The sequence below is a fragment of the Rutilus rutilus genome, assembly GCF_951802725.1.
Source record: "Rutilus rutilus genome assembly, chromosome: 4".
NCBI lineage: Eukaryota > Metazoa > Chordata > Actinopteri > Cypriniformes > Leuciscidae > Rutilus > Rutilus rutilus.
In genome coordinates, this window is record NC_140212.1 from 13,575,821 (window position 1) to 13,603,294 (window position 27,474).

General features: G+C 37.0%; 1 protein-coding gene across 1 annotated transcript; it reads right to left on the reverse strand.

The window, feature by feature from the left end:
- Window positions 1-4,213: 4,213 nt before the first annotated feature.
- nrip2 (nuclear receptor interacting protein 2) lies at window positions 4,214-27,213 on the reverse strand. Its single transcript, XM_084408196.1, has 6 exons — window positions 26,582-27,213; window positions 15,173-15,535; window positions 10,179-10,261; window positions 9,695-9,822; window positions 9,081-9,133; window positions 4,214-5,629 (listed from the first exon to the last, which is right to left on the reverse strand). The coding sequence occupies exons 1-6, from the start codon at window positions 26,732-26,734 to the stop codon at window positions 5,510-5,512; spliced, it is 900 nt and encodes a 299-aa protein (XP_084264322.1). The 5' UTR covers window positions 26,735-27,213; the 3' UTR covers window positions 4,214-5,509.
- Between the last annotated feature and the right edge of the window lie 261 nt (window positions 27,214-27,474).

The window sequence follows — 27,474 nt, forward strand, 5'->3', positions numbered from 1 at the left end:
AGCTCTCTAGAGGCCATTCGGCCTGTTTGCACTCGATGACTTGTCTATGTGCAAGTGTGTCTTCTTGTGTTTGTGTTAATGCGGATGGCGTGTGTAATGCATCAAGGTTAATTGCATCAATGAGCGTTTGCTGTCTGGGGTGCTTGAATGTGACTCATGCTATGTAAATGATTGTTTGTAATTTCAATTTTGCATGGTCTTATGACTCATCAGCATACACATGCTCATTTACTATGGATTATTGAAATGCAAATGTGGTCTTTAGCAATTCATCAAAAATTATACCAGAAACCCTTGGATTATGTTAACCCAGGGTTCACGATTGTCAAAATCCCAAATGCGTGTCTTGCATGATATCAGCATTGGCTAAATGACTGGAACTCATCTTACCTTAACCCTCTATTCGTATGTTGGTCACATTAAGGTTATTTACTTTATCTTCAGTTAACCCAGTTCTCATGTGCAATAGAGAAGCCCTTAATTAATACCGCTGGCCTCTTACAACCCATCACTTATGATTGTGGTGAGAAGGGAGTGAATCATAAAAGATTATGCCTCTTCAAATCCCTGTGACTAATGCCTGCGCCTGTCTTCCTCCCTTGCATCCGTGCTCCTTCTCATGTGGAGACAGAGAGGGATTCCAGCCTGTTGATTGACAGTGAGGCGTCAAGATTCCCCACGCGCCGGCTTTCTCATTCTCCGTTTCCAGCCATTTTTTTAATGGACACTTAACTTCTCTAGTGCTGGTCCTAATAGTCCCTCATTCCATCATCTCATCAGCCCCCTCAGAGGCGCTCCTGTCGATGGAAACACAAATGGCAGTTTTAATAAGCCCCTATGTTTATCCCGCTGGCAGCGGGGTTTCCGTTTAATGCAGTCCTCTGTGGTGGTTCCTCATTGGCTTGTGCCATTAGAGGTGCAAAGCTCATTAGATCTTGATATTAAACACCGCTGTGGTCCTTCCGCTGTGTTCTGCCCTTAGCCGTGTTCATTACGGACAGGAAGATGCCCCTTTCCTCTTTATTCCTCATTCGCTCCATGTTGGACTTGCCGTGCATGTGAGTCTTTTCCTCTAATCAATGCTTCTCTTTCCACCTGCACACCCGAGGTGGATTTTGCCCGATCCGACACCATGGGGTGTTATAACAACGCCTTTGGTGGTGGTAGGATTTAGGGTCGAGAAGGGGCTGGCAGATTGCGCACACAAGGTTCTGTTTATTTCTGTTCTTTTCTATGAAGGTGTCAATCAAAGCTTGACCCCTAAACCCACCTGTGTGCTGTAAGGGAGCTCATTCCCTGCCTGTTAGTCTCATACATCTGATGCACTCCCACTGGATTTCTTGTTCACGCTTCAGATAACAGCCATACAAAAAGTGTCCTGTCTGTTGTCCGTTCAGTAAATAAATAAGCACGTTACTAAAATCTGATTCATCTGAGGAGCGGTACAGAAGAATCTTGGCTTGTCTGGAAACAATCGTTTATTTTAAATAATATCTATACAGTATACACTCGCCGGCTGCATTATTAGGTACACCTAATCACATGGCAGCAACCCAAAGCATTTAGCCATATAGACATGGCCAAGATGACCTGCTAAAGTCCAAACTGAGCATCATAATGGGGACTAAAGGTGACTTTGAATGTGCCATGGTTGTTGGTGCCAGACGGGCTGGTCTGAGTATTTCAAAAACTGCTGATCCACTGGGATTTTCATGCACAACCATCTCCAGGGTTTAAGGCAGGGTTTCTCAAACTCGGTCCTGGAGGGCCACTGTCCTGCACAGTTTAGCTCCAACCCTGATCAAACACACCTAGCTGTGAGTTTCTAGTGATCCTGAAGACATTGATTAGCTTGCTCAGGTGTGTTTGATCAGGGTTGGAGCTAAACTGTGCAGGACAGTGGCCCTCCAGGACCGAGTTTGAGAAACCCTGGTTTAAGGAGAATGGTCAGAAAAATAAAATATCCAGTGAGCGGCAGTTCTGTGGGTGAAAATGCCTTGTTGAAGCCAGAGGTCAGAGGAGAATGGCCGGACTTGTTCGAGCTGATAGAAAGGCAAAACTAGCTGCGCTTCCATTACCCTTCAAATTGCGCAAATTGAAATCGAGAATTGAAAATACGCCCAATGGAAACACGTCAATTTCGCGAAAACTCCCATATATCCCCAAAAAGTTTTTACACTTGCATGAGGCAATTCGAAAGAGAAATATTTCGCAAAACTGCAACGGAAACAGTTTTTTCGCATTTACAGGTCAACTGGCGTACGTAAACGTCACATGATCGTTCTTTAAAGAGAGCGCGGTATGTTTCGAGTTCTTTATTAAACTCATAAAAGACAGGAATTACGGGTATACTGGATTCTAAACAACAAAGAAATGCCAAAATTTATCAAGACCTTGAAGCAGAAACGAGGGAGAAGAGCTTCCAGAAGCTCCTCATACATGGCCGCTCCCAAGTATAAGGGGCTTTCCTTGCCGTTAATGCTTGGATAACATGCCTACGTCTCCTACGATTAAAAATAATGGCTAGTGCGGTGGCTGCGATATATGTAAACCTACCCACAACCGTCGCCATGATTTTTGGAATGACTTATCGTGAGAGAAAAAAATTATGTTCTGGTCGCATAACATCGGTTAATGGAAACGTCGTCATTTCGCAATAAACAATCGTCACGACCGAGGTATTCAGAAGAGTACTGTAAGCTAAGAAGCTACAATTCGCACAGGCTCAACAAATCAAACAACCGAAGATTGGAAAAATGTTGCCTGGCCTGATGAGTCTGCCGAGTCGATGATTTCTGCTGCATATATATTTAAATGAATTCAGATCTTTGCAGGCGTTTGCATACACCGATCATTCTTCTTGCAAATGCAGATCTTGCAGATACTCGTTCGTCTTGCAAAATTAGCAAGCGTGTCAATCCCTAAAACTACGTGTCAGAGGTTACACTGCTGTTCTGTAAATCTGCAAAAAAAATATTATTGCGCCGATACAATGAGATGTCTTTTAAAACTGTGACAGGATGTGGCATGTGCACTGAGTCAGAAGAAAACGCCACAGGCCCCCCGTTGCACAGTGGGTTGTGAAGCAGTAGCAGAGCCCATCTCTGTGTGAGCAATGGCTGAAAAAAAAAAGAAGCATTTTCTACTCTTCTGTGTGGCGCTGAGGCTTTACAGAGTTATCTGTTATGCTCAAGTCATCATTGGATGTGACAGAAAGACATGGGGCACAGCGTGCGACACGGCCATTTACAGATGAATAGAGTGTTATACATCATTGCTGTCTTGTCGTGCTGTAGCAAATGTGGTTATAAAGTGATTTGATGTTGAATTTAATTTCTTTTCTCCCTGAAAAACCACAAAAAAAAGGCATTCACAATGCATTTTACTTCCATAATGCAACATATCTAAATGATATTGTAGGGAGAGATTTGCTTTACAAGTCTGGATTTGATTGGATTGAAGTGAATTATAGATGCTGTGATATCATTGGCTGTAATGGATAATATTATTTTACCCCTCCCAAGTGGCTTGTTGCATTATAGCAGGAAAGAACAGTTGTTTCAGAGCCTGGAACGTTGTTATATTTTCATGAAAAAATATGAATTATTATTTTTATGATTATTAAGTTGTTTGTCTGTTCACAATTAACGCAAAAAAAAAAAAACCTTGTGTGATGCAACACAAGACAATCGAAACATATTTGATGTTAAATACAATGAGATTTCCACAAGAATGCTACCTATAAATTGCCCTGTAGCCTTTCACATTAAAAAACGTTTAGAACACTATATATGTAATTTCAGAACTATTATATATTAGAATATCTTTTCTTTTTCAAAGAATGGATTTAATGGTTTTTAGACTGCGACAAAATGAGCAATTCTGGTCTTGGCTGTGTTTCCACTCTTCATGCTGGAGCAGCCTGCCCTCAGTGGAGGGTCAATGATGTCATCCCATGTTGCTCTGAATGGTTGTGGGAACATCTTTTCCCTCCATCATCAGATGCAAGAAGCTTAAAATAGGTTGTTGACTGCCCTGGGCAAATCAACATTAAGATCACGTGAAACCTCTGTGTGGAACCTTCAAGTGAGTGAGGAGCAGCACAGTGTTTTCGCTGCTTTTGCCAGCAGTAGTGCAGGTGTTTTTTTAACTCGGGTTTGAGAATCTCAGGACGCTTGTTACGAGATCTGTGCATTGATGAAGACCAGATACCTTTATAGCCAGAATACATATTTATTTTGTTTAGGCAGAGAAAATACTGTTCAGAGAAAAGGAAACCAAAAAACACCAAAAATAAACTATTTTTTTTCCCCCCTCATACATTTGGCCCTCAACACAGAAAGAAAGAGAAGAACATATAATGGGCAAATATATGGACATCCTTCACTGAAAGGTCATCCATAGTGTTAAAAGGCTGGGTGATCTGGGTTATTGAGCATTGTGTGCCAGCAATTTAATTATCCCCACCCTTTAGAGTGAGTTTGTGTGGGACATAGATGCCCTTTGGGTCATCGGTTGGCATTTTAGTGGGAGATTTTGGCTGTACTCAGACAGTCTAGTTGTGCTTATGAGCGGAAAAACAGAGCAATGAGCAAGGCGTAGGACGTGGAGAAAAGCCTCCGGTCATGAGGACAAGCTGAGCTGCAACTGAACAGGGTTTCTAGAAACTGGGCTCTAGAAGAGGAGAATTTAACCGGTCTAAAAGAAAACGCATGCAGGTGATACACACACGTACCAAAAACAGAAAAATACAAATGGAAAAGTCCATGCAGATGAAGTGTTTTGCTTGGTTTGAGATTGCAGCCCAAGGACTCAATTAACATTTGATTGGGCTGGCTAAAGTCCTTCTTATCATCTGAGGGCAGATTTGACTTTCTAAAGGGAAATGAGGGTTTGAAAACACAGTCTTTGTAAAGTTAAAGGCAGTTTCGGGTGAGAAATTTCTAGCTAGATTTGAGGTTTTTGTGAAAGAAACTTTCTGATTTTTTTTTTTTTTTTGACACAGTTGAAAGTATAAAATCAGGTTTTGTTTAGGAGATCCCAAATTGTGAAGTATCTCGTCAACTCTCAGCTACTGTAACGTACAAGAATATAATTCACTTGTATTGTAATTAAAATCACCACTTAGAGAATATTCCTCATCCGTCTTCAAACATTAATTCAATTTCTTACGGATTAACCACAAGCCCCTTTTGTCATTTTGATAAAGGCAATTTTAACATGTCACAACACAACCTTCCTCCTGAGCTTTATTACATTTAATCAAAACTAATTCAGCACAGCAAATTATAAAATAAAAAAAATCATAGTTGGCAGATTTCTGTAAATAGCACAGAAACAAACAATGAATAATAAAGACGGAAAGATGCGAGAGAGAGAGAGGACAGGCCTGTCTATGTTGATCTGGCACAAGGGAACACTACAGACCAGATGCAGGCGTCCTTCCGTCAACTTCCTCTCTGATTACATGGGTACGGTCATGGCGGTTGTTGGGCACGTAGGTTCGAGGTCACATGTTTTTGTTGTTGTCATGGTGATGGCACTGGCTGCAAGCGGGTGGATCCAGGAAGGGAAGCTCCTGCTCTGTGTTGTGGAGACGGAGCACTCTGGAGTTCAGGTCCACACAGCACTGGGAGTAGAGAGCAGATCATTGCATCACATCTGGTGTATTATAGGCTACTACTCATTATATTGACTTCTCATTGACACAGTTGTTGCCTTTTCTGACTGATCAGACTTGACTCTTACAAAATATTCCATAGAATTCTATCTATCTATCCATCCATCGTCTATCTATCTATCTATCTATCTATCTATCTATCTATCTATCTATCTATCTATCTATCTATCTATTGTTCTGTCTATATCTCTGTCTGTCTGTTGTTCGATCTGTGTCTGTTGATCTGTCTGTCTGTCTGTCTGTATGTATGTATGTCTATCTGTCCGTCCGTCTCTCTGTCATTTTATCTATCATTCTAATTGTCTGTCTGACGATTGGTCTGTCTGTCTGTCTGTCTATCTGTCTGTCCGTCTCTCTATCATTTTATCTATCGTTCTGTTTGTCTGTCTGACGATTGATCTGTCTGTCTGTCTATCTATATCTATCTATCTATCTATCTATCTATCTATCTATCGTTCTGTTTATATATCTCTGTCTGTCTGTTGTTCTTGTTCAATCTGTGTCTGTCTGTTGATCTGTCTGTCTGTCTGTCTGTCTGTCTGTCTGTCCGTCTCTCTACCATTTTATCTATCGTTCTGTTTGTCTGTCTGACGATTGATCTGTCTGTCTATCAATTTGTCTGTCTGTCTGTCTGTCTGTCTGTCTGTCTGTCTGTCTATCTATCTATCTATCTATCTATCTGTCTGTCTGTTGTTCTTGTTAAATCTGTGTCTGTCTGTTGATCTGTCTGTCTGTCTGTATGTATGTATGTCTATCTGTCCGTCCGTCTCTCTATCATTTTATCTATCGTTCTATTTGTCTGTCTGACGATTGATCTGTCTGTCTATCAATTTGTCTGTCTATCTATCTATCTATCTATCTATCTATCTATCTATCTATCTATCTATCTATCTATCTATCTATCTATCTATCTATCTATCTATCTATCTATCTATCTATCTATCTATCTGTCTGTCTGTCTGTCTGTCTGTCAATTTGTATATCTATCTATCTATCTATCTATCTATCTATCTATCTATCTATCTATCTATTTTGTTCTGTTTATATATCTCTGTCTGTCTGTTGTTCAATCTGTGTCTGTCTGTTGATCTGTCTGTCTGTCTGTCTGTCCGTCCGTCTCTATCATTTTATCTATCGTTCTGTTTGTCTGTCTGACGATTGATCTGTCTGTCTATCAATTTGTCTGTCTATCTATCTATCTATCTATCTATGTATCTATCTATCTATCTGTCTGTCTGTCTGTCTGTCTGTCTGTCTGTCTGTCTATCTATCTATCTATTGTTCTGTTTATATATCTCTGTCTGTCTGTTGTTCAATCTGTGTCTGTTGATCTGTCTGTCTGTCTGTATGTATGTATGTCTATCTGTCCGTCCGTCTCTCTATCATTTTATGTATCGTTCTATTTGTCTGTCTGACGATTGATCTGTCTGTCTGTCTGTCTGTCTGTCTGTCTGTCTGTCTGTCCATCTCTTTATCATTTTATCTATCGTTCTATTTGTCTGTCTGACGATTCATCTGTCTGTCTATCAATTTGTCTGTCTGTCTATCTATCTATTGTTCTGTCTATAAATCTGTGGCTGTCTGTCTGTTGTTCAATCTGTGTCTGTCTGTCAATCTATATATCTATCTATCTATCTATCTATCTATCTATCTATCTATCTATCTATCTATCTATCTATCTATCTATCTATCTATCTATCTATCTATCTATCTGTCTGTCTGTCTGTCTATATATTGTTCTGTCTGTGTATCTATATCAGTTTGTCTCTGTCATTCAATCTGTCTGCCATCCTATCCAGAATTCTGTCTGTCTGTTCTATCATTTTATACGTCTGTCTGTCGTTCAATCTGTTATTCTATCTTTGGTTCTATCTATCGTTCTATACGTCTGTTTGTCGTTCAGTCTGTCTTTTATTCTATCTATAATTCTGTCTATCTGTTTGCCTGCCCTAGCAACTAGCAACCTAGTAATCAGCATCAAAGTTAATTTTCTATTTTTAGAGACTTTATGATAAGAATTATGAGCAAGGACATTTCAAGACGCAGTAACTACGTCAGCACTGGAACGGAGAAAAATGCAGGCTTTGTTTGCCACTGTACATGTAACAGTCTGAAGAGCATTTATATATTCCAGGTGAAAAGAGTGGCTAAAAAATAGGTTTAGTTTAATTCTCCTTTTTATTGTCTTCACAGGTCCGCGTTGGTTTCAGGGATCCTTCTCCTTGCATTACATTATCTTTTTCTTCTGACAAGAATAGTATTTGCATATACTTATAGAGATACGGTCCACGTCCTCCACACTTTCATCCTCTAGCTCTCTCTCACATCCCCTTTTCTCGCTCTCACTGTCATACTTTAAAAAGGATTTTCTCTTCTTTTAATAGCATTTATCTTCCTCCTCAGAACTCATGTAAACCCTAAAGGGGAATTTTCCCCTGGCATTTGAAATAACCATATTCAGAGTAAATATTTAGATATATGATCAAAAAATAACTCCCCCATCATGTACAAAGCTACTTAGTGTCAGAAACCATCTAACATAGCCTCAAAACTCCTTTGCTTCTTGTTTTTGGACGCATTTCATAATATGATTTGCATCACGTATATGTCTGTGATGATTTCAGCATGCTTATTTTTCACAGTTCAATTGTTAAAAATCAACTGGTAGAGCATTGCACGAGAACACATACTACTACTGATAAAATAGATACTTTGAATGCAATGTAACTTTTGATCATCTAAATAAGTTGCTTTACTAAATAATGTGATTTTTATCAAAAAACTAAAATCAAAATTGACAAACTATATGATTATAAGCTTGTAATTTGCTATTATTAGGTCTCATTTAAATGAATGATGATGTGATCTAGATCAAACTGGGAGCAATGGAAAGGGTTGAGATGAAAAAGTAGTGTAAAATGAATAAAACATTATTCATTATAAATAATATTATTAAGAAAAAAATATGGGTATATATGTTAAAAATGTACAGAATTTTACTCAACATTTATAAATATTTTATTCTATCGACAGCAAAAGTTTTGCAAAAAATATGTAGAGAATATTTCACATAAATATATATATATATATATATATATATATATATATATATATTTTTTTTTTTTTTTTTTTTTTTTTTTTTTTTACAGTATAAATTGGTTCTTATACACAAGGGAATCGTCATATTTGGGGGTCAGAAGCATTAAACAGTTTGCAACATCTGATCTAGATGACCAACACGATTTGCAATAGCAGAAGCAAGTGATTTTCAAAAATACTTAAATGCATGCATTTAAAACTCAAACTGAAAATGCAAAACTTTTAAAAGCCAGACACGCGTGGATTAGAAATCCTGCCACTCGAGACTCTGAAGATAAGGTTTAATAAACGCATGGCTTACTTTGAGTTCCAGCAGAGTCTGTAGACCCAGACACACCTCAAACGTGGCATCCTCTGTGAACAGACGAGAAGTGAGACTCAAAATGTGGGAGGAAAAAAGAGAATATCTATCCCATGTGAGCATCATTTTATTATTTCTCCAAATAGAAGAGCACACGAGGTGGTTTGATAAAACTGACATCATTGGTATAGCTCTATTATAAATCTGTATGCAATGCATGCACGAAACACGACCGGCACCGTGCCCAAGTCATGTACTCTTCTGTTATGTAATTCCTCTGTGCTGCCCACATGTCTTTGTTCAAGCGTTCCCAGACTGCACTGGAAAAGGTCAGTGACTTACTCTGAAAGCTGTATGCAAATACAAGCTGAAAATCCTTATATTAAAATCCCTTTTCACACTTTCATAAGACTTTTCTCTTTGCATTAAACTTATATTTAGATATGACTGGTTGAAACCGGTTCTGTTAAGGAGAATGGCCTGGATGTCTCTCAGCTATTCTGTATTCTATCAAATCTATCAAACATTTTATAAACAGCTGAATGGTGCCATGTTTCTTTCTTTTTTTATGCAATAGGCAATAAGAAGTGAATGGAGAAACTTTGAAATCTGACCTATGACCTGGGCAGTGCATTGAACTCTTTCTCTGCCCAGCTGCAGGTGCAGGGACTTCACTGTCTCCACTGTTGAATCACTGAGTGGCTGCTTGTCTCGAGGTTTGTCGTCTTGGTTGGTTTTCAGTCTGCAATAAATACAGGCGTTTAATATATTTTATTAAGTTGTTATGCCCAGTTTCACAGACAAGGCTTAAGCCTAGTCTCAGACGGGGACAAAATGACAACATTGCCCCACAAAGATGGCAATATCCGAAATCCTTGTCCTTGTGGAGACATTTTTTTGAAAACAGATTATAAATCATACTAAGTGATGTTTTTTGAAAATGTAAAATGCAGGAAGTTTTCTGTGATTGGTTTAGGGTGTAGGGTTAGTCTCTAAGGGGATAGAATATACAGTTTGTACAGTATAAAAACCATTATGTCTATGGAAAGTCCCCTAAAAACACAATGTGTGCTGTGTGTGTGTGTAAAATAAACTTACCCCAGTCGTCTGCAGCATGTTTTAGAGATGTGGTTGTGTTGGCACCCTGTGTTTATGGATAACATCACCTCTGCATCTCCACACTGCAAAATAAAATAAAATAATTCTTCTCTCAGATGAATTCCCTGATAATATAATCTTTTTCCCTTGTGATTGCCTTTTTCGCGCTTTTCATGTGACAGGAAATTTAAATAGCAGAACACATTATCAGTCAACAGACCGACAACGTTCTCAGTCTGCAAACTAGTTTCACACAGACGCCAAGCTGAGACACTACAGTATGTTGAAGAACAGATATTAGCTCTTGCTCTTTTAAAGAGACAATGCCAGGTTTTGTTTTTGCGTTGTGTGACAGTATCGGGATTGATAGTTTAGCGGCGTCTGAGGATAATAGTCCTGGTTAATAATGGACTGACACTGTCAAAGGTACTTTGTGGAAGCTCCTGTCGTTTCGCTTCAGCGAGTCAGTTTATTCCCAGTCTGTCCTTTAACCTGAAATTCCATCAGCGCTTGCAGAATTCAGAGCTCATCAGATGAACAATGACCCGGTGCTTTTGCAGCATTTGCTGTTTGGAAGGTCTAAGTGCCTGTTCATGCTGCTTGCTTGACATTTATGTGTAAATAATTTGTTCTGTATTAGCAGAATTAGTGGATTGTTTTTTAACTTATTAGCCATCCGTTTGTTTCCTGATGGATTCTTCCACACGTTTTGGGTCAAACCACATTTGTGTAAACAGTAACTTTAGCAATGAATACAGTAGCTTACTCCATATGTGTTATTTCTGCCATTTTTCTTAATAGATCAGCCCAAAAAACTTTTTTTTTACTTTTTTTTTTATACTTCCTATGTGCACATTTTGTGTGAAAAAAAAAAAGACAAAGTATAAATATGTATTTTTTTACATTTCCAAACAAAATGTGCATGTCTGCACATAGGAAGAATGAAGAAGACAAATATATTTGAGTTTATATATTTAATTTGTAGTGGAGATATTATGGTAACCCTTTACAAGGGTTAGTTGACGTTAGGTAATGCATTATCTACACTGTAAAAAATTGTATGATCAATAAGTTATGACAACATATGTTTTTACATTGCTTGTTTTACATAACTTTACATAAGTTAAGCAATTTTCAACTTTTTTTATAAGTTAAACCAGATTCAACTCATTTAAGTCAGTTTAATTTCATTTAAGTTGAAACGACTTAAACATCCAAGTTGATTGTACTTAAATATTTAAGGCAGCAACTTTTTTTACAGAATGAGCTATACATTTAGTACAGTATATATTAATCTCTGTTAACCTTAAGTAATAAAAACTTCAACTGTTCATTGTTAGTTAGCTCAGGTCCTTTAAATAATATTAACAGATACAACCTAGATTTTAATAATGTATTAGTAAATGTTGAAACAAATCTAATTTACTAACATTAATAAATGCTTTATACTTTTCATTGTTAGTTCATGTTAACTAATGTAGTTAATGTTATCAAATGGAAACGTATTGTAAAGTGTAACTGCAAAAATATATTTTTAAAACACCTGAAGTGTCGTTGCTGTTACATCATAACTCCCTCTTATAAAAAGTATATACCATTTAATTTAATAATTATTTATTTAATTTTTTTAACTCTCCAAGAATAAGTATGTTAGCATGATTTTGCACAGTAAATACAGCCATTAAGAAAAGTGTTTGACTTGATTTAATCTGGATTCAAGTATTTCAGAGAGCTGAGTAATAATAATAATAATACCATTTGGTGATTAAACAACTATAATATTTAATAAGTAACGCATTATTTATTAAATAACACTTTTTTATTATTATTATATGATATTATAAACAAGTGTGGTGGGAGGAGGAAGCCTCAGCTGAGATATTTCGAGGGATTTGGAAGCTGTTTTTGGCATATGGTCTCTCAGCATGCATGAGGACTTAAAGACAATATGGCTCCACCTACACACAGCTAAAGCGTTGTTAAGCTTTTGCTTTTGCTCTTCGCCTGGTTGTTAACTGCACAGTTAATGAGTGAGGGATGAGGTCTGCGTCAGCACCGTTCCACCGTTAAAGATAAATAAGTGGATGAGAGCTTTGTTGCAACCTCTTTGAGTTTCCTGTCACTCAAGGTGAGCTGTCACCCCCGCAACTTTCCTACCACATAAAAGGTGGGACACACCATCTCTCGCATCAGTGCGTCAGTCTCTCATTGTGCACATACGGGGGGGGGGGGCTGTTGAGCCCCTCTTGCACATTGTTCCGACCCCACTAGTATGTTCCACATACACTTGCAGGCTTCCTTGCTCTGCTAGCTTTCTAGTGCTGTTGAAAGTGTTTTTGTTGCAATGCGAGAGGGCCTAAATAAAACACATTGAGGTGGAAACACCATATGAGGCAAACTGTGACTTTTGGATGTTTGTCAGGTTGTGTACGTCTTCATTAGTTTATCAGTGTCTTTCCTTGCACTCAAACTCGGTGGGATGCTTCCATTGTGAGCTGTGTTATGTCTTTATTTGATTGCCGCTATTATAAATGTGTGTATATGTGTGCATTGGTGCATGTGCGATACATTTATAATGATGCTCTGCGTGGAGCAAAATCGTGCTCGACTTGCTGCCTCAAACTGAAACGTATCTTTCCAGAAGGGGAGGCATGAACCAGTACCCGCTGCCCCACTTATCTGGCTCTTCATTACCCAAGCTTTAATTAGACGCTGATGGTTTCGTTCCGTCTTTCAGTTCACCCTGACAATACAACTGCATGTGTTTTCCAGAACATTCAGTTCATTCGGAATGCACGTGTGATCTGGAACATTCAAATGAGAATTTCCATTCATTTAACTTAAATCCGAGCCTTATTACACTGCTTTTTGGAATACTTCATTATGATTGGTCGGTCGTGTGTTTTGTATAATGACCCAGCAATTGTCTCTTGTATCACTTAGTGGTCTCTTTCCTAAAAAGAGAATACTATACAATTAGGTGTCATTAAATAACAATGAACAATTTTAACAGTATTTATTAATCGAGGTTAATGTTAATTTATAACTGATATACTACTGTAAGAAAAAGTTGCTGCCTTCAATTTTTAAGTACAATCAACTTGGATGTTTAAGTCATTTCAACTTAAATTACATTAAACTGACTTAAAAAATGAGTTGAATCTTGTATAACAATTTTTTTATTTTAATGAGTTAAGGCAATGTAAAAACATATGTTGTCACAACTTATTGATCATATATATTTTTAAAGTGTATTATTGTTCATTCATTGTTGGTCATTATACATTACATATATTTAAAATTTGTAAATTATAAACTTTTAAAAATAGTATTTATAGTGGTAGAATAACCTTGATTCATTTGTTTGATTGATGATAATGCGAGTAAGTAATTAATTGAATTTTAATGTCAAATCAATTCATTTTAAAATGTAAAATTGTTAATTTGTTAATTTATTTACTTTTTTAAGTATAAATAAATAATGTGCTGTCAGCTGGTCATTATGGCAAATTAAACTCTGTTAACTGTGTATTTTGCCTTCATTATTACCATGCTGGCTGTGAGCTGGACAAGCTAATATCACATCAGGTAACATCACATTTTCACAGGCATTTTCATGATTGCCTAATTTGAGTTCAGTGGTCCATTGATTGGTCTTGTTGTTCTTGAATTGTCAGCTGACATGTGTTGGCAGAGGAAATTAGCAGCTCTTTGGTTCACATCCAACCCTGTGGTTTAATCTGCTTTAATTTAGGGTCTATTTTTACCGCGCTCAATCACTGCATGAATGGAGGGTGATGGAGAGGTGGTCCTGCGAGATGGGCCATTTTGATGATGTTAAGTCTGCTCAATAGTAAAACAGAGAACCTTTTAATGGAAATGGATGGTGCTGGAAAACTTGAAACATCAGGGACATTTAGAATAGTTATTTTCAGACCTGAGGAAATAATAATAAAAAAAAAAAAAAAAATCCCCCCACTAGTCTGAACTTAACTGAAATGAATTTAAAAGAATACTGATCTTTTTAGCAAAAATAAATAAATACATTTGTTTAGTTACCTCAAACAAATGGAGAAGTTATGGAAATTAGTTTTTAAAAATGTATATATTTTAGAACAAGACATATTGGTCAGTAACTTCGAATGTTAGTCGAACGAGTCTTGTTAATTCACTTGTTAGTTGCCTTAGTTATTAATGAGTTTCACCTGTGTCTAGTTTGCCTTTATTTGTCCCCTGTATATTTAGCCCTGTGTTTCAGTTGTTCCCTATCGGTTATTGTCTTCAGTAAGTGTGTAGATTATGGTTCTACTTCTACTGTTTTTCCTATGTGTAGAACGATTTATATTTTTAATAAATGCTGTTCTATCTATTCATCAAAGAATCCAGCACAATTGATTTCAACATTGATAATAATAATAATAATAATAAATGTTTCTTAATATGCAAATCAGCATATTAGAATGATTTCAGAAGGATCATGTGACTGAAGACTGGAGTAATGCTGAAAATTCAACTTTGCCATCACAGGGAAAAAAATACATTTAAAAATATATTAAAATTAGTTATTTAACTGTATTTAATTGTTTTTACTGTATTTATATCAAATAAATGTAGCCTTGGTGATCAAGAAACTTTGTACCGACCCCAAACTTTTGAACGGTAGTGTATCTTATAGTTCCTTGTGTCTTATGTGTGAGTTTTTGAACCTTTGAAAAGTATGATGTTATGTCACCATACAATGAGTCACTTGCGCACCAGTTACGTCATCTCTGTAATAAACTTTGCATGTGGTGTTTCACTGTTTTCGGCTTTTTAAATGCATACTGGCCCTCTAAAACCCTCTCAAACCCCACCGTCAAGAACAATCGACTGCGAGGAAAATAAAACCATGAGTCATAGGGAGCCAGAGCTTGTGTATGTCATTACAGCTAGCTGTTATCGCTTCTATTATGGGCACAGACAGCTCAGCTCCGCTCATCTGTGTGAATGCCTACCTTACACTGGACCACTAGAGCTGAGAGGGAGGATGCTCTCTCGCCCTCTTTTAGACCTTTCTTCCTCTCGTCTCCCATTTTGTCTTTCTGTTTGGACTCTGTCTTCCCTCCTGCATCGCTGCTGTCCCCTTCATATTCATTATCCGCATCTTCGTCAGACCTAAGGCTCTTCTCGCTCTCCTCTGGAGACTCCCTCTCCTCCGTGGAGTCATCCACCGTGCTCTCGCTCTTCTCCTCTGGCTCTCCGCCCTCTTTGCTGTCTGCCAGGGGTGAGCGAACAAGAGATGGGATGTCCCGGGCCTCTCCACGCAAACGTGGAATGTTGCCCTCCATGAGGCGTCGCTGCACGATGCTGTGGGGCTGCTGTATGGGGCACACAGAAATAAGGGATGTCATTCATTGCTATGGCTCTGCAGTTTGTGTATTTTAGACAGTATGCAAATATGTTCTAAATGTAATATATTTAATTAAATTCAATATTTTATATATAATTAAATATTAAATTGATTAAATATTACATTAAGTTATATTATATTAAATTAAACATTTAATTAAATTATTGTTATGTGACTAAAGTGTTAGATACCATGCTTGAAATGTTTATCATTGCAAAATGCATTTCATGAATACTGGTGTTCTACTTCAAACGTACTGTAGCCCATGATATTATCAGTAAGACTGCTGGGGAAAAACTCATTTCCAATTTTTGACAAACTCATTTCTTTCAATAGGATCCTCATGCATTATAATGAAGTACCAGTGGAGCTATTTTGTAGAATGATATTTTGCTGAGCACTTTGACGACACACGTTAATTGTTTTTCCCTTTTACATTGCTGCGGTTTGAATGCCTGCGGGAAATAAACAAGTCATTGCAAACTCCGACATTAAACACTGAGCGCTGAAGTTAACTCCATTAACAAACATGATCACTTCGCATCTCTTTAATCACTGCTGAAGTGTGTGTGTCTGCTTTGGCCACAGTTCCTGAAAGACACCATTAACTTCCAGCATGCTTTGAATGTAAAGTGGATGTAAAAAGTAAACATTTTTATATCGTCGTTTTTGAGGCTGTGAGTGTCACTCTGTCAGCCTTCTTTAACAAACTGATGCAGTTCAGTCTCATTCCACAGGCTAACAGTATAACACTAAAAATAAACATCTCAAATAAATTCCACAAAACTTTCTTCTGATGCCTTTATTTCACGTTTTGCTATTCGTGTGATTCTATTATGCTGTTATATTTTTATTTCGGCTAGATTGCACAATATCTCAGTTATATTTCAGAAACAAATCCTGCAGATTGTTGTTTATGACAGATAAGTGAATATTGGATAAAGAAGGCAATCTGTGACATAGTACAGGTGCTGTGTTACTGTCTATGAGATTGCTTCTCCCTATAACTTAGTTAGAGAACAGCTGCCATTTCCACTACAAGGAGACCAGACTGCAATTTGATCTGCTTTTAAATTTTTCTCTGCCTCTAATAATACAATTATCAGGACCTCTTGAAAGTACCATTGAGATATTCTCAAAGGGGAAGCTGAAAATACACAGAGAAACCTAGATCTTCCCTTCCTTTTCTATCCCATCTCTTTTATCTGCTACATGTGCTGTTCTTTTGTAACTCAAAGCATATGCTTACCCTGTTCAAAAATTCTACTTAAGATGATGTGTGTTGGGAAGTAGTATAGTATAGGCCTATATATTATTTTAGAATTGCAATTTTATATATATATATATATATATATGAAGAGTTCAGATGCAAAAGCCTCTAAGTGCCATCTGAAATTTTCTTCTATAGAATGATCATTTTTATCAAGCTCGTATATTTAAGTTCAGTAATTTCACTTAAATGACAATTAATAGGTCATTTTCATTGGCTTTTAAGTGAAATTACTGAACTTAAATATACGAGCTTGATAAAAATGATAATTTTAGAAGAAAATTTCAGATGCCACTTAGAGGCTTTTGCATCTGAACTTTTCATATATACAGTGCAATGCATAAGTTAATACACCCATGCTAAAGTTGACTAAAAAGAGGAATAAAAAATCATATTTTGAAAATTGAACTTAATGCCTTAATTTAAAAAATTAGGAAAAATCCAACCTTTAAGGACACCAATTTTCTTTGTGAATGAATAATGTATCGTAAATAAATAAATGTTCTTCCTTAAAATACAGGGTGCATAAGTTAGTACACCCCTATGTTAAATTCCCATAGAGGCAGGCAGATTTGTATTTTTAAAGGCCAGTTACTTCATGGATCCAGGATACTATGCATCCTGATAAAGTTCCCTTGGCCTTTGGAATTAAAATAGCCCCACATCATTACATAGGCTTCATCATATCTAGAGATGGCATGGTTTTATTTCAGTTAGCCTAAAAGCTAGTTTGATTAGCATTGCTCTCATTTTGAAAATGAAAATTGGTGTCCTTAAAGGTTGGATTTTTCCTAATTTTTTAAATTAAGGCATTAAGTTCAATTTCCAAAATATGATTTTTTATTCCTCTTTTTAGTCAACTTTAGCATGGGTGTATTAACTTATGCATTGCACTGTATATATATATATATATATATATATAACAATTTGATATTAATATATATAATATTATTATATAAAACAATTTGAATGAATAAAAAAATATAGAATTTTTTATAAAAATCTATATATAAAATTCTATTTAAATAAATCTATAGAAGATATACGGTATAATAATGTAAAAAATAATAACCATAATGTAAAAAAATTGTTACATATGCATTTTTTGGAGAAAAGTGGATTAAAAAAAAAAAAAAAAAAAAAAAAAAAAGGTCTTTGAAAAGGATTGGGATGAAATAAAGCCTTTCATATCCAAAGTACATGAGCACTGAATCAGAAAGACTTTCATACTGTGCTTGTGTCAACATTTTTCTAGCATTGTGCTTTAAATGTGTCAGCTCACCAAACCATTATCACTAGGTATTTCCTCCAGCTACGCAACAACACTATTGATCCGCTGCTGTGGGTTAGATGGCGTGTGATAGCATTTTTCATAATAGACTTTTGTATATTGATCGAAAAAGAGAGTGCATGGCCGTCAGCAGAATCCCCAGCCACAATGAGAGTTCTGTTGCTTTTTGACTTTTTGCTATAAGATCAGCCTGGTGTGCCACTTTATTTTTCAATGTGTATTCAAGGCTTATAGATTTATGGATTTTCATCTTCTTTCAACAAATAAAAAGTCACAGAGGTTGCAGCAATCTGTTCTCTTGTTCAATGATCTTTACAAAGTCCGATACCGTGTGATCAGATGAAACCATATCCTCACACAGAGTCAAAGGCTGAGATGGTATTGCAAAGCTCATTTTATCCCGGCATAATGAGATGACCCCCACAAGAGCCCTTACATTCCCGTTGACACCCTCTTACAAAATGAGAAAAACCATCCAGCTGTGACTTGACTGTGGACGATGCTTCAGATGCTCTTTATTGCTGCTGTACATCCAAAGGCTGGTAAATTAAATTGTCATTATTGATTTGATTGATTACATTGCCTGCATGAAAACAAATGCATTGCTCTTGTTTCTGACAGCTAGAGAGACCAACTAGTTCTGTTTGTCCTTCTGCTCAGATGTCCATAGCTCGTCTGGTGTGGGTAAAAACAGAGACTAAAAGGTAAATGCCCATATCTTTGCTTGATCTGTTGCTCTCCTGTTTACTGGTTTCACAAGGACCTTGTATTGATCTTCTTGCAGGTTTAACTTGTTTTGAATGAGAACGCAGGTGAAGTTAGATGTGAATAACCAGAACATTTGTACCTATTTACATGCAGAGTAAAAAATGGATGATGTCCGAAAAATATGGCCTTATGACCTTGATCCTAAAAAAATACACAGTTTAGGGCATTTACCTGGCAATTAAGCATAATCAGTCAGTGTAATATCATGCATATCAACGCACTCCATGTCTAAAAGTGAAACCATGGCGTGATGATATGGTTTGATCACAGCACAACACAACAGTGCAGATTTAGCCTAAAAAAACATCCGCCTCGCATCACTTTCTGGATGATGACAGCATCAGTAATTTTGCACACAGTTAAGTCTTAATGAATCTCTGAGAGCCTTTAAGTTAGATCTGAATGGAGAAAACAGTTGAGAAAAGACCTTCGCAATGAATGCCACAATTGCCCATTATTTTATTTTATTATTATTGAAAATATTAATAATGTAAGTGAACGCATCAAGTTAATTGGGCCGTGATGAACCTCATTACGGCACTCTTCTTTTTAATGAGGTGTGTGACCATGCATATAAATACGTAGTCAGGGTAATTCATTTTCTTGTGGGAATCCTCTGATCCACCTTTACATCTGAGAACGTCTATACACTCACCGGTTTCTTCATTAGTAAGCTTGCTAGAACTGGGCTGGACCCCCTTTTGCAATGCTCAAAGTTCAAAGCAAAGGAAGATATTTGCTTTTAAAGAAATCGCTTTTTAAGGACTACAACAAACGGCTGGTAGGGACTACAAAAGCTTCCTCCCGGGTTAGTGACATCACAAACCCTAGAATTTACATAAACCCCGCCCCCGGAACACGATTTATAGATTATCAAGACAGAATATGCTAATCAGTGACTAAAAGATAACTTCACATAAGCTACATAAATTCATCAACTAACCATTCAGAAATGCCCTGTTGCTTCTACATGTTGTCACTTCTTCTTGAGTCTCTCCATAATTGTCTGACTCCGGTTTGAACATAAAAGGCTAAAGGTTTTTGAAATTTTCAGTGCATGTGTGAGGTAAAAGGACTCAAACGGCTGAAGCTCCGCCCTCTGTGCCGGGAGCAGCAGCTCATTTGCATTTAAAGGGACAGACACAAAAACTGTGCGATTTTGCTCACCCTCAATAAATGACAATTTTAACATGCTATATAAAAATATCTGTGGGGTATTTTGAGCTAAAACTTCACATACACACTCTGGGGACATCAAAGACTTATTTTACATATTGTGTAAAGGGCATTATACCACCCCTTTAATTCTTCATGGCATAGATTAAATGATTTTGGTCCATATTAACATGATAGCATCATACAGTTGCTGCAGATGTGGCTTTTTTTGTTGCTTGTTTTAAATATCTTTTTTTTTAAGTGATTAATTCAAGAAACATCTGTAAACAAGTCTTAATATTTCTTAATATTTTACAGTTAATTATATAATTAATAATTAAATAATTATATTGCTAATTTATTGCATCTTACATCATCTTACATTTTACTGTAAAACATTTGAATACATTTTACAGTCTTTCTACTTCAAACATTTAATTTAATTCAGTGTTGCTTTGTAATTTGTGAAATTTACTAGCAATTTCTGAGTGAACATTGTTTCTACACCATTTTTTTAGGGTAGCCTACATGTACAGGTGAATTCAGATAAAATATAGTTTTTCAGTCTGCTTTTAAACACAAAAGCAGACTGATTGGGTTGATTTTGACAGGATTGATCATAGCATTATGTCTCTCTCTCTCTCTCTCTCTCTCTCTCTCTCTCTCTCTCTCTCTCTCTCTCTCCTTTGAGAGCTGGCTGTCACTACATGTTGCCTTGATAGAGCGATGCTCTTGTGTGGTTCTGATAGTTGTTGATTTGAAAAGACTCTGTAACCCTGTGCATCAGATTATATAAAGTCATTGACACACCAGATGCAAAAAAGAAAAAAATATTGAATAGTTAGGATATAGAAATAGCCACCTTTCATAATAAGCTTAAAAGAGCAGTTTTTGTGTGTATTTTTTCCAAACTTCTTAATTGTCATTTTAAATTCAGAAATCCAATGAAAATATTATGATCAAATGCAAATCTCCCCTCTAAATATATTCAGTCCCACTTATTTACCCAATTATTTAAAAATCCATTTTAACTTGTAAACGCTGCAAGGGCCTTCATGAATGATTCATGATTCATTTGCGTAGGTCTGTGAATTAGATGTGTGGTTATTATTGGTAGTTTGGGGGCAATTGCCATCCCTGGTCTGAATGAGAAAAATATCTGTCCCAACCTGACAGATGATTCGAAAATTATGTTTGGGCCAGAACAGCATGTCCAAAACAACGTTACTGTTGAATTGTGGGTAAATAGAGGTCAGTGTCTATTAATGGTGAAATAACTGACCCTTTCACAGCATTTTTGTTCCATAACTTTAAGAAATTGTTGGCACAAATTGAGCAGTGACCTGCATGAAGACCTGTGATTTTCCACTATAAAGAACCTTTTGTACATTGAAAAGTTTGGATGTTAAAGGTTCTTCATGGAACCATGGATGCCAATAAAGAACTTTTATTTTTAAGAGTGTACTTGCATGATTGGGGCTTTTGCCCCAAAAGAGCTTGCTCTCTTTCTCTCTCTTTGTGTGATTTACCTGCTAATAGCTCATTATCAGATGGCAACAGCCTCCTCTCTCTCATTCAGAGAATCATGTGACCTGCCTAATGGCTGATCTCCCACCCCAGCACCAGACAGCCAGCTGCTCTCTCTCTCTCTCTCTCTCTCTCTCTCTCTCTCTCTCTCTCTCTCTCTCTCTCTCTCTCTCTCTCTCTCTCTCTCTCTCTCTCTCTCTCTCTCTCTCTCTCTCTCTCTCTCTTTCTCTCTCTCTCTGTCTCTCTCTTTCTCTCTCTCTCTCTGTCTCTCTCTCCCCCTATTCATCTCAACCCTTTCCCTTATACCTTCTATGAAGCTGTACAGCTGTTTATTTTCCCCCCTGACACAGGTAGTATTTTTAGCATCTCTCCTAAAGGAACATTTTGTATCTCAGCTCCTGACAATCCCTCAGAGATCGAGAAGAGGGATTGAGGTGAGGGGAAAAAAGGCTCAGCCATTCATCAAGTAACCCTAATAATTAGCATTAATGTTTCAGGATCAATGAGGCCACTGAGGAGTTATAGTCAGGACACAAAGCTCCCATTACTCACTTGTTATTAATCTAATTACACTATTTTGTTTTTGTGTCAATAGCAAACTCTTAAAAATAAAGGTTTCAAGAAGTAGTTTTTGCAGGTTCCCAAAAGGATCATTAAGTGACCAGTTCTTAAAATAACCTTTTTTTTTTATTTCTTTGCATAAAGAGCATTTTCTGATAATCTTATATATAATCTTATCTGATGTATAATAATAATGGGGGTCTTCGATCTTCGTGTGTGTGTGTGTGTGTGTATATATATATATATATATATATACAAATATATATATACACATGTATATATATATGTGTGTGTGTGTATATATATATACAAACACGCACTCTCACACACACACACACACACACACACATATATATATTATATTAAAAAAAAACTTTTATGGTAGATGCGATTCATCACAGCATTATGCATTGTAATATACATATATATATATATAATTCATTATGGAAGACCCTTCCCCCTACCACACACACACACACTTTCATAAAACAAAATTCTGCAGAAATCACTGGCATGTACGCAAGCAGGCTGTCAGTCTCGTCCTACAACTCTTTTACACACATATTCAGTCACTGTCTGCCCACATCTTTGAATGGTGAGAAATGTGCGGCCTTGGACTAATTCAACAAACAGCACACAGTTCTTCAGTGCATTAAGAAGCATTGTAAGGAAGGTATAGGAGTCTGTGCAGTTTTCTCTCTTTCACTCCATCCACAACTCCTGTGCATGAATGCTGATCTGAGTGTGCACTTTTCATGCTCACTGCTTTGCTCTGCTCTAGTGTTCTAGTTCACTGCAAATGAGAACCAGCCAGTAACGAGCCTAAGGGCCAAAGAGCTGAAAAACAAACCTACGGTTACGTAACAAGAACAATTTCACGTGACACTTGTAGGTTAATTAGAGCAGCAAACCAGGGTGCCTTGAGAACACTTCTAAAATCATTGCCTTGGCATGAGTGTGAATCAGCCTATACAGTGACATTCAGAGGAGTCAAATTTATTAATAATATGGTTTAGTCATTATACAAAAATATTTGACAGTCTCTCTCACAGTGTTCTGATTATGTTCAGTTTTGGTTTTGTTTCCTCTGTGTTCCTGTTTTGCCTATACTTTAGTTCTCTAGTTAGTTGCCCTGGTTGTTATCAGTTCACACGCCTGTTCCATTTGATTACACTCCCCATATATTTAAGCCCTGTTTTGTTTTTTTCAGTTCTTTGTCTGGTATTTTCAATGTTATACACTGTTGTATGTTATTGTCCTGCGATACATATACATATATATATACACATATATATATATATATATATATATATATATATATATATATATGTATGTATATATGTATGTATATATAGGTAAACAATTATGTTATATATATGTAAACAATTATATGTATATATATGTAAACAATTTCAAAATGCTATGAATCAGCATTATATATATATATACATTCACATTATAACATTTTATATAAATTATATTTGATTTATTATATTATAAGTATAAAATTGAAGAATATGAAATTGAAAAATGCAATAAAATATATAAAATATGAATATAATTTTTTTGGAATATATATAATTTTTTATTTACTTCCAGGGGTCCTGTGCCAGTCGAGCAACTAACATTGAGATAAATGAGAATGCTAACAGGTATATATACACCTCCTCGATTTTTTTGTAGTTTTGGAAACGTTTTTGAAATGCTGTGGAAACATTTTCATATGCAATACATTAAATTATAACTATACATTTAATTGGACTTTGTTTGGGGCCTTCAGCTTCTCCAAAATTCTCTGTATTCCACACCCTGCTCTTCATCCATATGAACACATAGGACATAATCTTCCTCTTTCCCTTTAAGAGGTACACAGTCCACTGTAGAGTGCAACAAGTCAGTACCATCTGTGTAACTGTCAGTAGGTATCTGTCTGCCCTCTCTGACTCGCCACGGCAGGACAAGCGTGACACATCTGTGCCATCCGTGAGCGTCAAAATCAAATCTGGTGAATAATTGCTTATGACAGCCTTCATGAAACAAGAAAGAGGCAGATAATTGTTTTTTCTTTTCTTTTTTTGACAACAAAATCCAGATGGTGATTTTCAAAAACAGCTGCATGAAAAGTAACACACACACACACACAGAAAAAACAAACAGAATATGACATTCTTTGAGACACATCGAGCGTTTAAATTGATGTGTTAAAACAAACAATTCCACTGACGGCCGGTTATCTTAAGCTTCCACATTTTAGAGGCTCTGACATTGTAAGCTGTGCACACAAGCTTCAGTTCTTTCCTGCTGTGCATGGAGATCATTTAAATGCACTCTCTAATCATAGGCACACACATTTAAACACGCATGCGTGTCTGTGCACGCTCGCACGCTCATATTCTGAAGGTTTCTTGGAGTGCGCACTGGGAGTTTGGATACGTGCCATCTAATCAGAGTAGTGGCTAGAGATGACAGCGGGACAGTTATTATGGTGGATAGACATTTAATGACATAGAGGAAGAAGATATCACTAAATGAACAGGACATTACCTCTTGGTTTACTGTTGGCCTATTGTTGTGTGTTTCAGGTAGTGACAAACTTATATTGTGGGGAACTTGTGGTGCCACTGCATGAGACTTTGTAAAGGGACTAACATGGAAAAAGGCATCTGTAACCGTTAGGATTAGGGGTAAGATATTATAATTATTTTGATATGAGATAACCCATTATGTGTGTGTCCACCAATATTTCTCTCTAAGCTTCTGATGTTGATGACTAAAAATATGTGGGGGGAAAGCTAGAGAGCTTAAGCTGTGAGAAACCTTGTGTGGAAATAGGCAGCTCTTATTAATTCATGAGAGGATTAATTTGTGCACCGTTACGGAGATTTCAACTCCATAGCGGCGCAGAAGCCCATAGAGGCCATTTATTATTATTCTGTGCTGCTTATGTAACCTCGACAAAACTTTTTACTTTTTTGTTGTTGAGAAAAACAGTATTAAGTATCTCTAGATAACATTATTTATTATTATAAGTTCCAACTGTTAGTTCCAGTCATCAATCTCGATCAGTATGTGCATTAGAAGTGGACATTGTCAGTGACTCCTTATGCAGGTTATGCCATTAGGTGGCGACAAGTGACCGTTTTTATTAATTCCCTGTGTTCTAATACTTCCCTGTTACTGTATATAGTACGGAAAAAAACAGTATGTAAAAATTGTTTGTCAGAAAGCTTAGTATTCATAAAACAATAGGCTAAAAGTACCGGATGACGTACTTCCGGCGAGATTCTGAAGTTCGAACCCTATAAACTCTGTTCTATCCCACGAGGCCACGGAAGAGGAATTGTGAATGGCTAGTATGTCTGGATTTCATTCATACTACACTCATACATACTTTTTTTTAAATGGTTCTTTATCAAATGTATAGTAACTACTTAGACAGTATGCGATTTCGGATACAATCACTGACTCTTTCAGTCAACTGATCCATTCAAAAACATTGATTTCATTTGATGAGTCATTGAATTATTCACCAGACCATTTGAATTTGAATCACAGATTCATTAAAAAACAAAATGCCACTGTGTGTTGCTCGAATATGCATGACAGTTGGCTTCATTTGGAAATATTTTTGTTGGCATAGCAACAATACAGAAAGTGGCCATATTATGTAAGTTTAAGTAACTCAATATTAACTTCTTGCTTATTGAACTACTGTATAAAAGCAATACCATACTCACAGTTGTGTCGCTCAGAATATCAGCACGATTGTGATTCCCGGCTGCCTATATGAATCACATTAATGTCGGCACTCTTGCTTGTGTGATAATACCTTATTATATAACTAATTACATATTTTATACAGTACTTTTTTCATTATTAAATAACATAATAATAACGATATAAGGACGTAGAGGTTTCTGCATCTGAACTCTTCATAAACATGTACATGTTTTTTTAGTTGACCAAAAGGTCCACCTAATAAAAAATAGCTTGCACTAAGCAAGAACGAAATATTTGTCCTCAACCTCATAATCTCCTCACAAATGAATCACATAATTGAATGTCAAAATATCAAAAGGTTTTTCAAAGAGGTTGAGTAACAGTGTAGTAATTATAATTGGCTTGATTCAAGTACAATAGATGTCAATGGGAGGTCCTCGCCATGACATAAACTACGACGTGTGTGAAAGTGTGTGACTTTCATCTTCCAGCATGGAGGGGAAGCTGCAACCGGATCTACTGATGTGTCAGAAACTGAAGCGCTAAGTAATGCATCATATGAGCATTGTGTGATGGGATCCAAAATATGAAACTGCTTACAGATTTGCATATATATATATAATGCTGCGTGCATGAATCCTTTCACATATTCACGCACAGTATTTACATAAGTAAATTCATATGTCACAACCATTTTATGGATCAACAAAAGAGCCACTCACCAGGTCTTTGGAAGTGCCCATCCTCTTCAGCCCGTCCAGGGGCAGAAGATCTGCGGAGTCCTTGTGGCTGAACTGGGTGGCTTGTTTCAGTCTCCTCTGCTGGTGCATGATGGCTTTGTCCCTCATCTCTAACTCCTTCTTGCCCTCACTCATGTTTTTCGTGGACGAAAGGCTAAATAAACAGAGCTTCCCACTAACACAGGCTCTACTGAATCTTATTGTGGCACTGCACTGACGGGTGAGAGCCAGCAAGACGGTGACCCTGATTCAAAGCGAGACAACCTCGTACGTACGCGCTCCCCCTAAAGCATGCACTTGTGAATCAGTTGAGGGATCAAAAATGGCCAATTTTCCCCTGGATGGCAACTTGTAACCAAACACAAGTTGAAATTACTCCGCTTAAGTCCCCTATTGTAGCTCGTAATCTCTCCTGTGGCAGGTGATCCTGATAATCTTCTCCTGTGATTGACAGCTGTCAGTCCAGTGCAGTGACTGGCGTGGTTGTCATGGTGAAGAATGTGTGATTGTTGAGAGCTTGAGTCCGTCTGTGTCCTAGCGATGTTCACGCTGTCCTTGCAGCGCTGCAGAGGCGAACTGTCCCCTTTCCCTCTCGTTCTCTATCTCTCCTCCCCTCCTCTCTCTATCTCCACCTCCCCTTTCTTTCTCCACCTACCTCTCTTTCACACTCTCACTTCTCTCTCGCTCTGTTCCATGTGTCTCTCTTCATCTCGTTCTCCCCATGTTGTCTTTTCAAAGTGTCTTCTTTCAGCATGTAACATTAATGAGCTCGGAATGATGAAGACTGCTTTGAAATACCGTGCTTGGCCTTCGTCTTTGGTCTTCTCATTCTCAAAACTGCAATAGACTTTCTTGTGTAGTTGAAAATCTGCTCA

What these genes read in the sequence shown, in the direction of transcription:
- nrip2 (XM_084408196.1), bottom strand. Translation starts at nt 26,734, where the DNA reads ATGAGTGAGGGCAAGAAGGAGTTAGAGATGAGGGACAAAGCCATCATG. An exon ending in TGGGCACTTCCAAAGACCTG is followed by an intron (nt 15,536 to 26,581) that starts GTGAGTGGCTCT and finishes TGCCCCATACAG; the next exon opens with CAGCCCCACAGCATCGTGCA. An exon ending in CTCTAGTGGTCCAGTGTAAG is followed by an intron (nt 10,262 to 15,172) that starts GTAGGCATTCAC and finishes TTTATTTTGCAG; the next exon opens with TGTGGAGATGCAGAGGTGAT.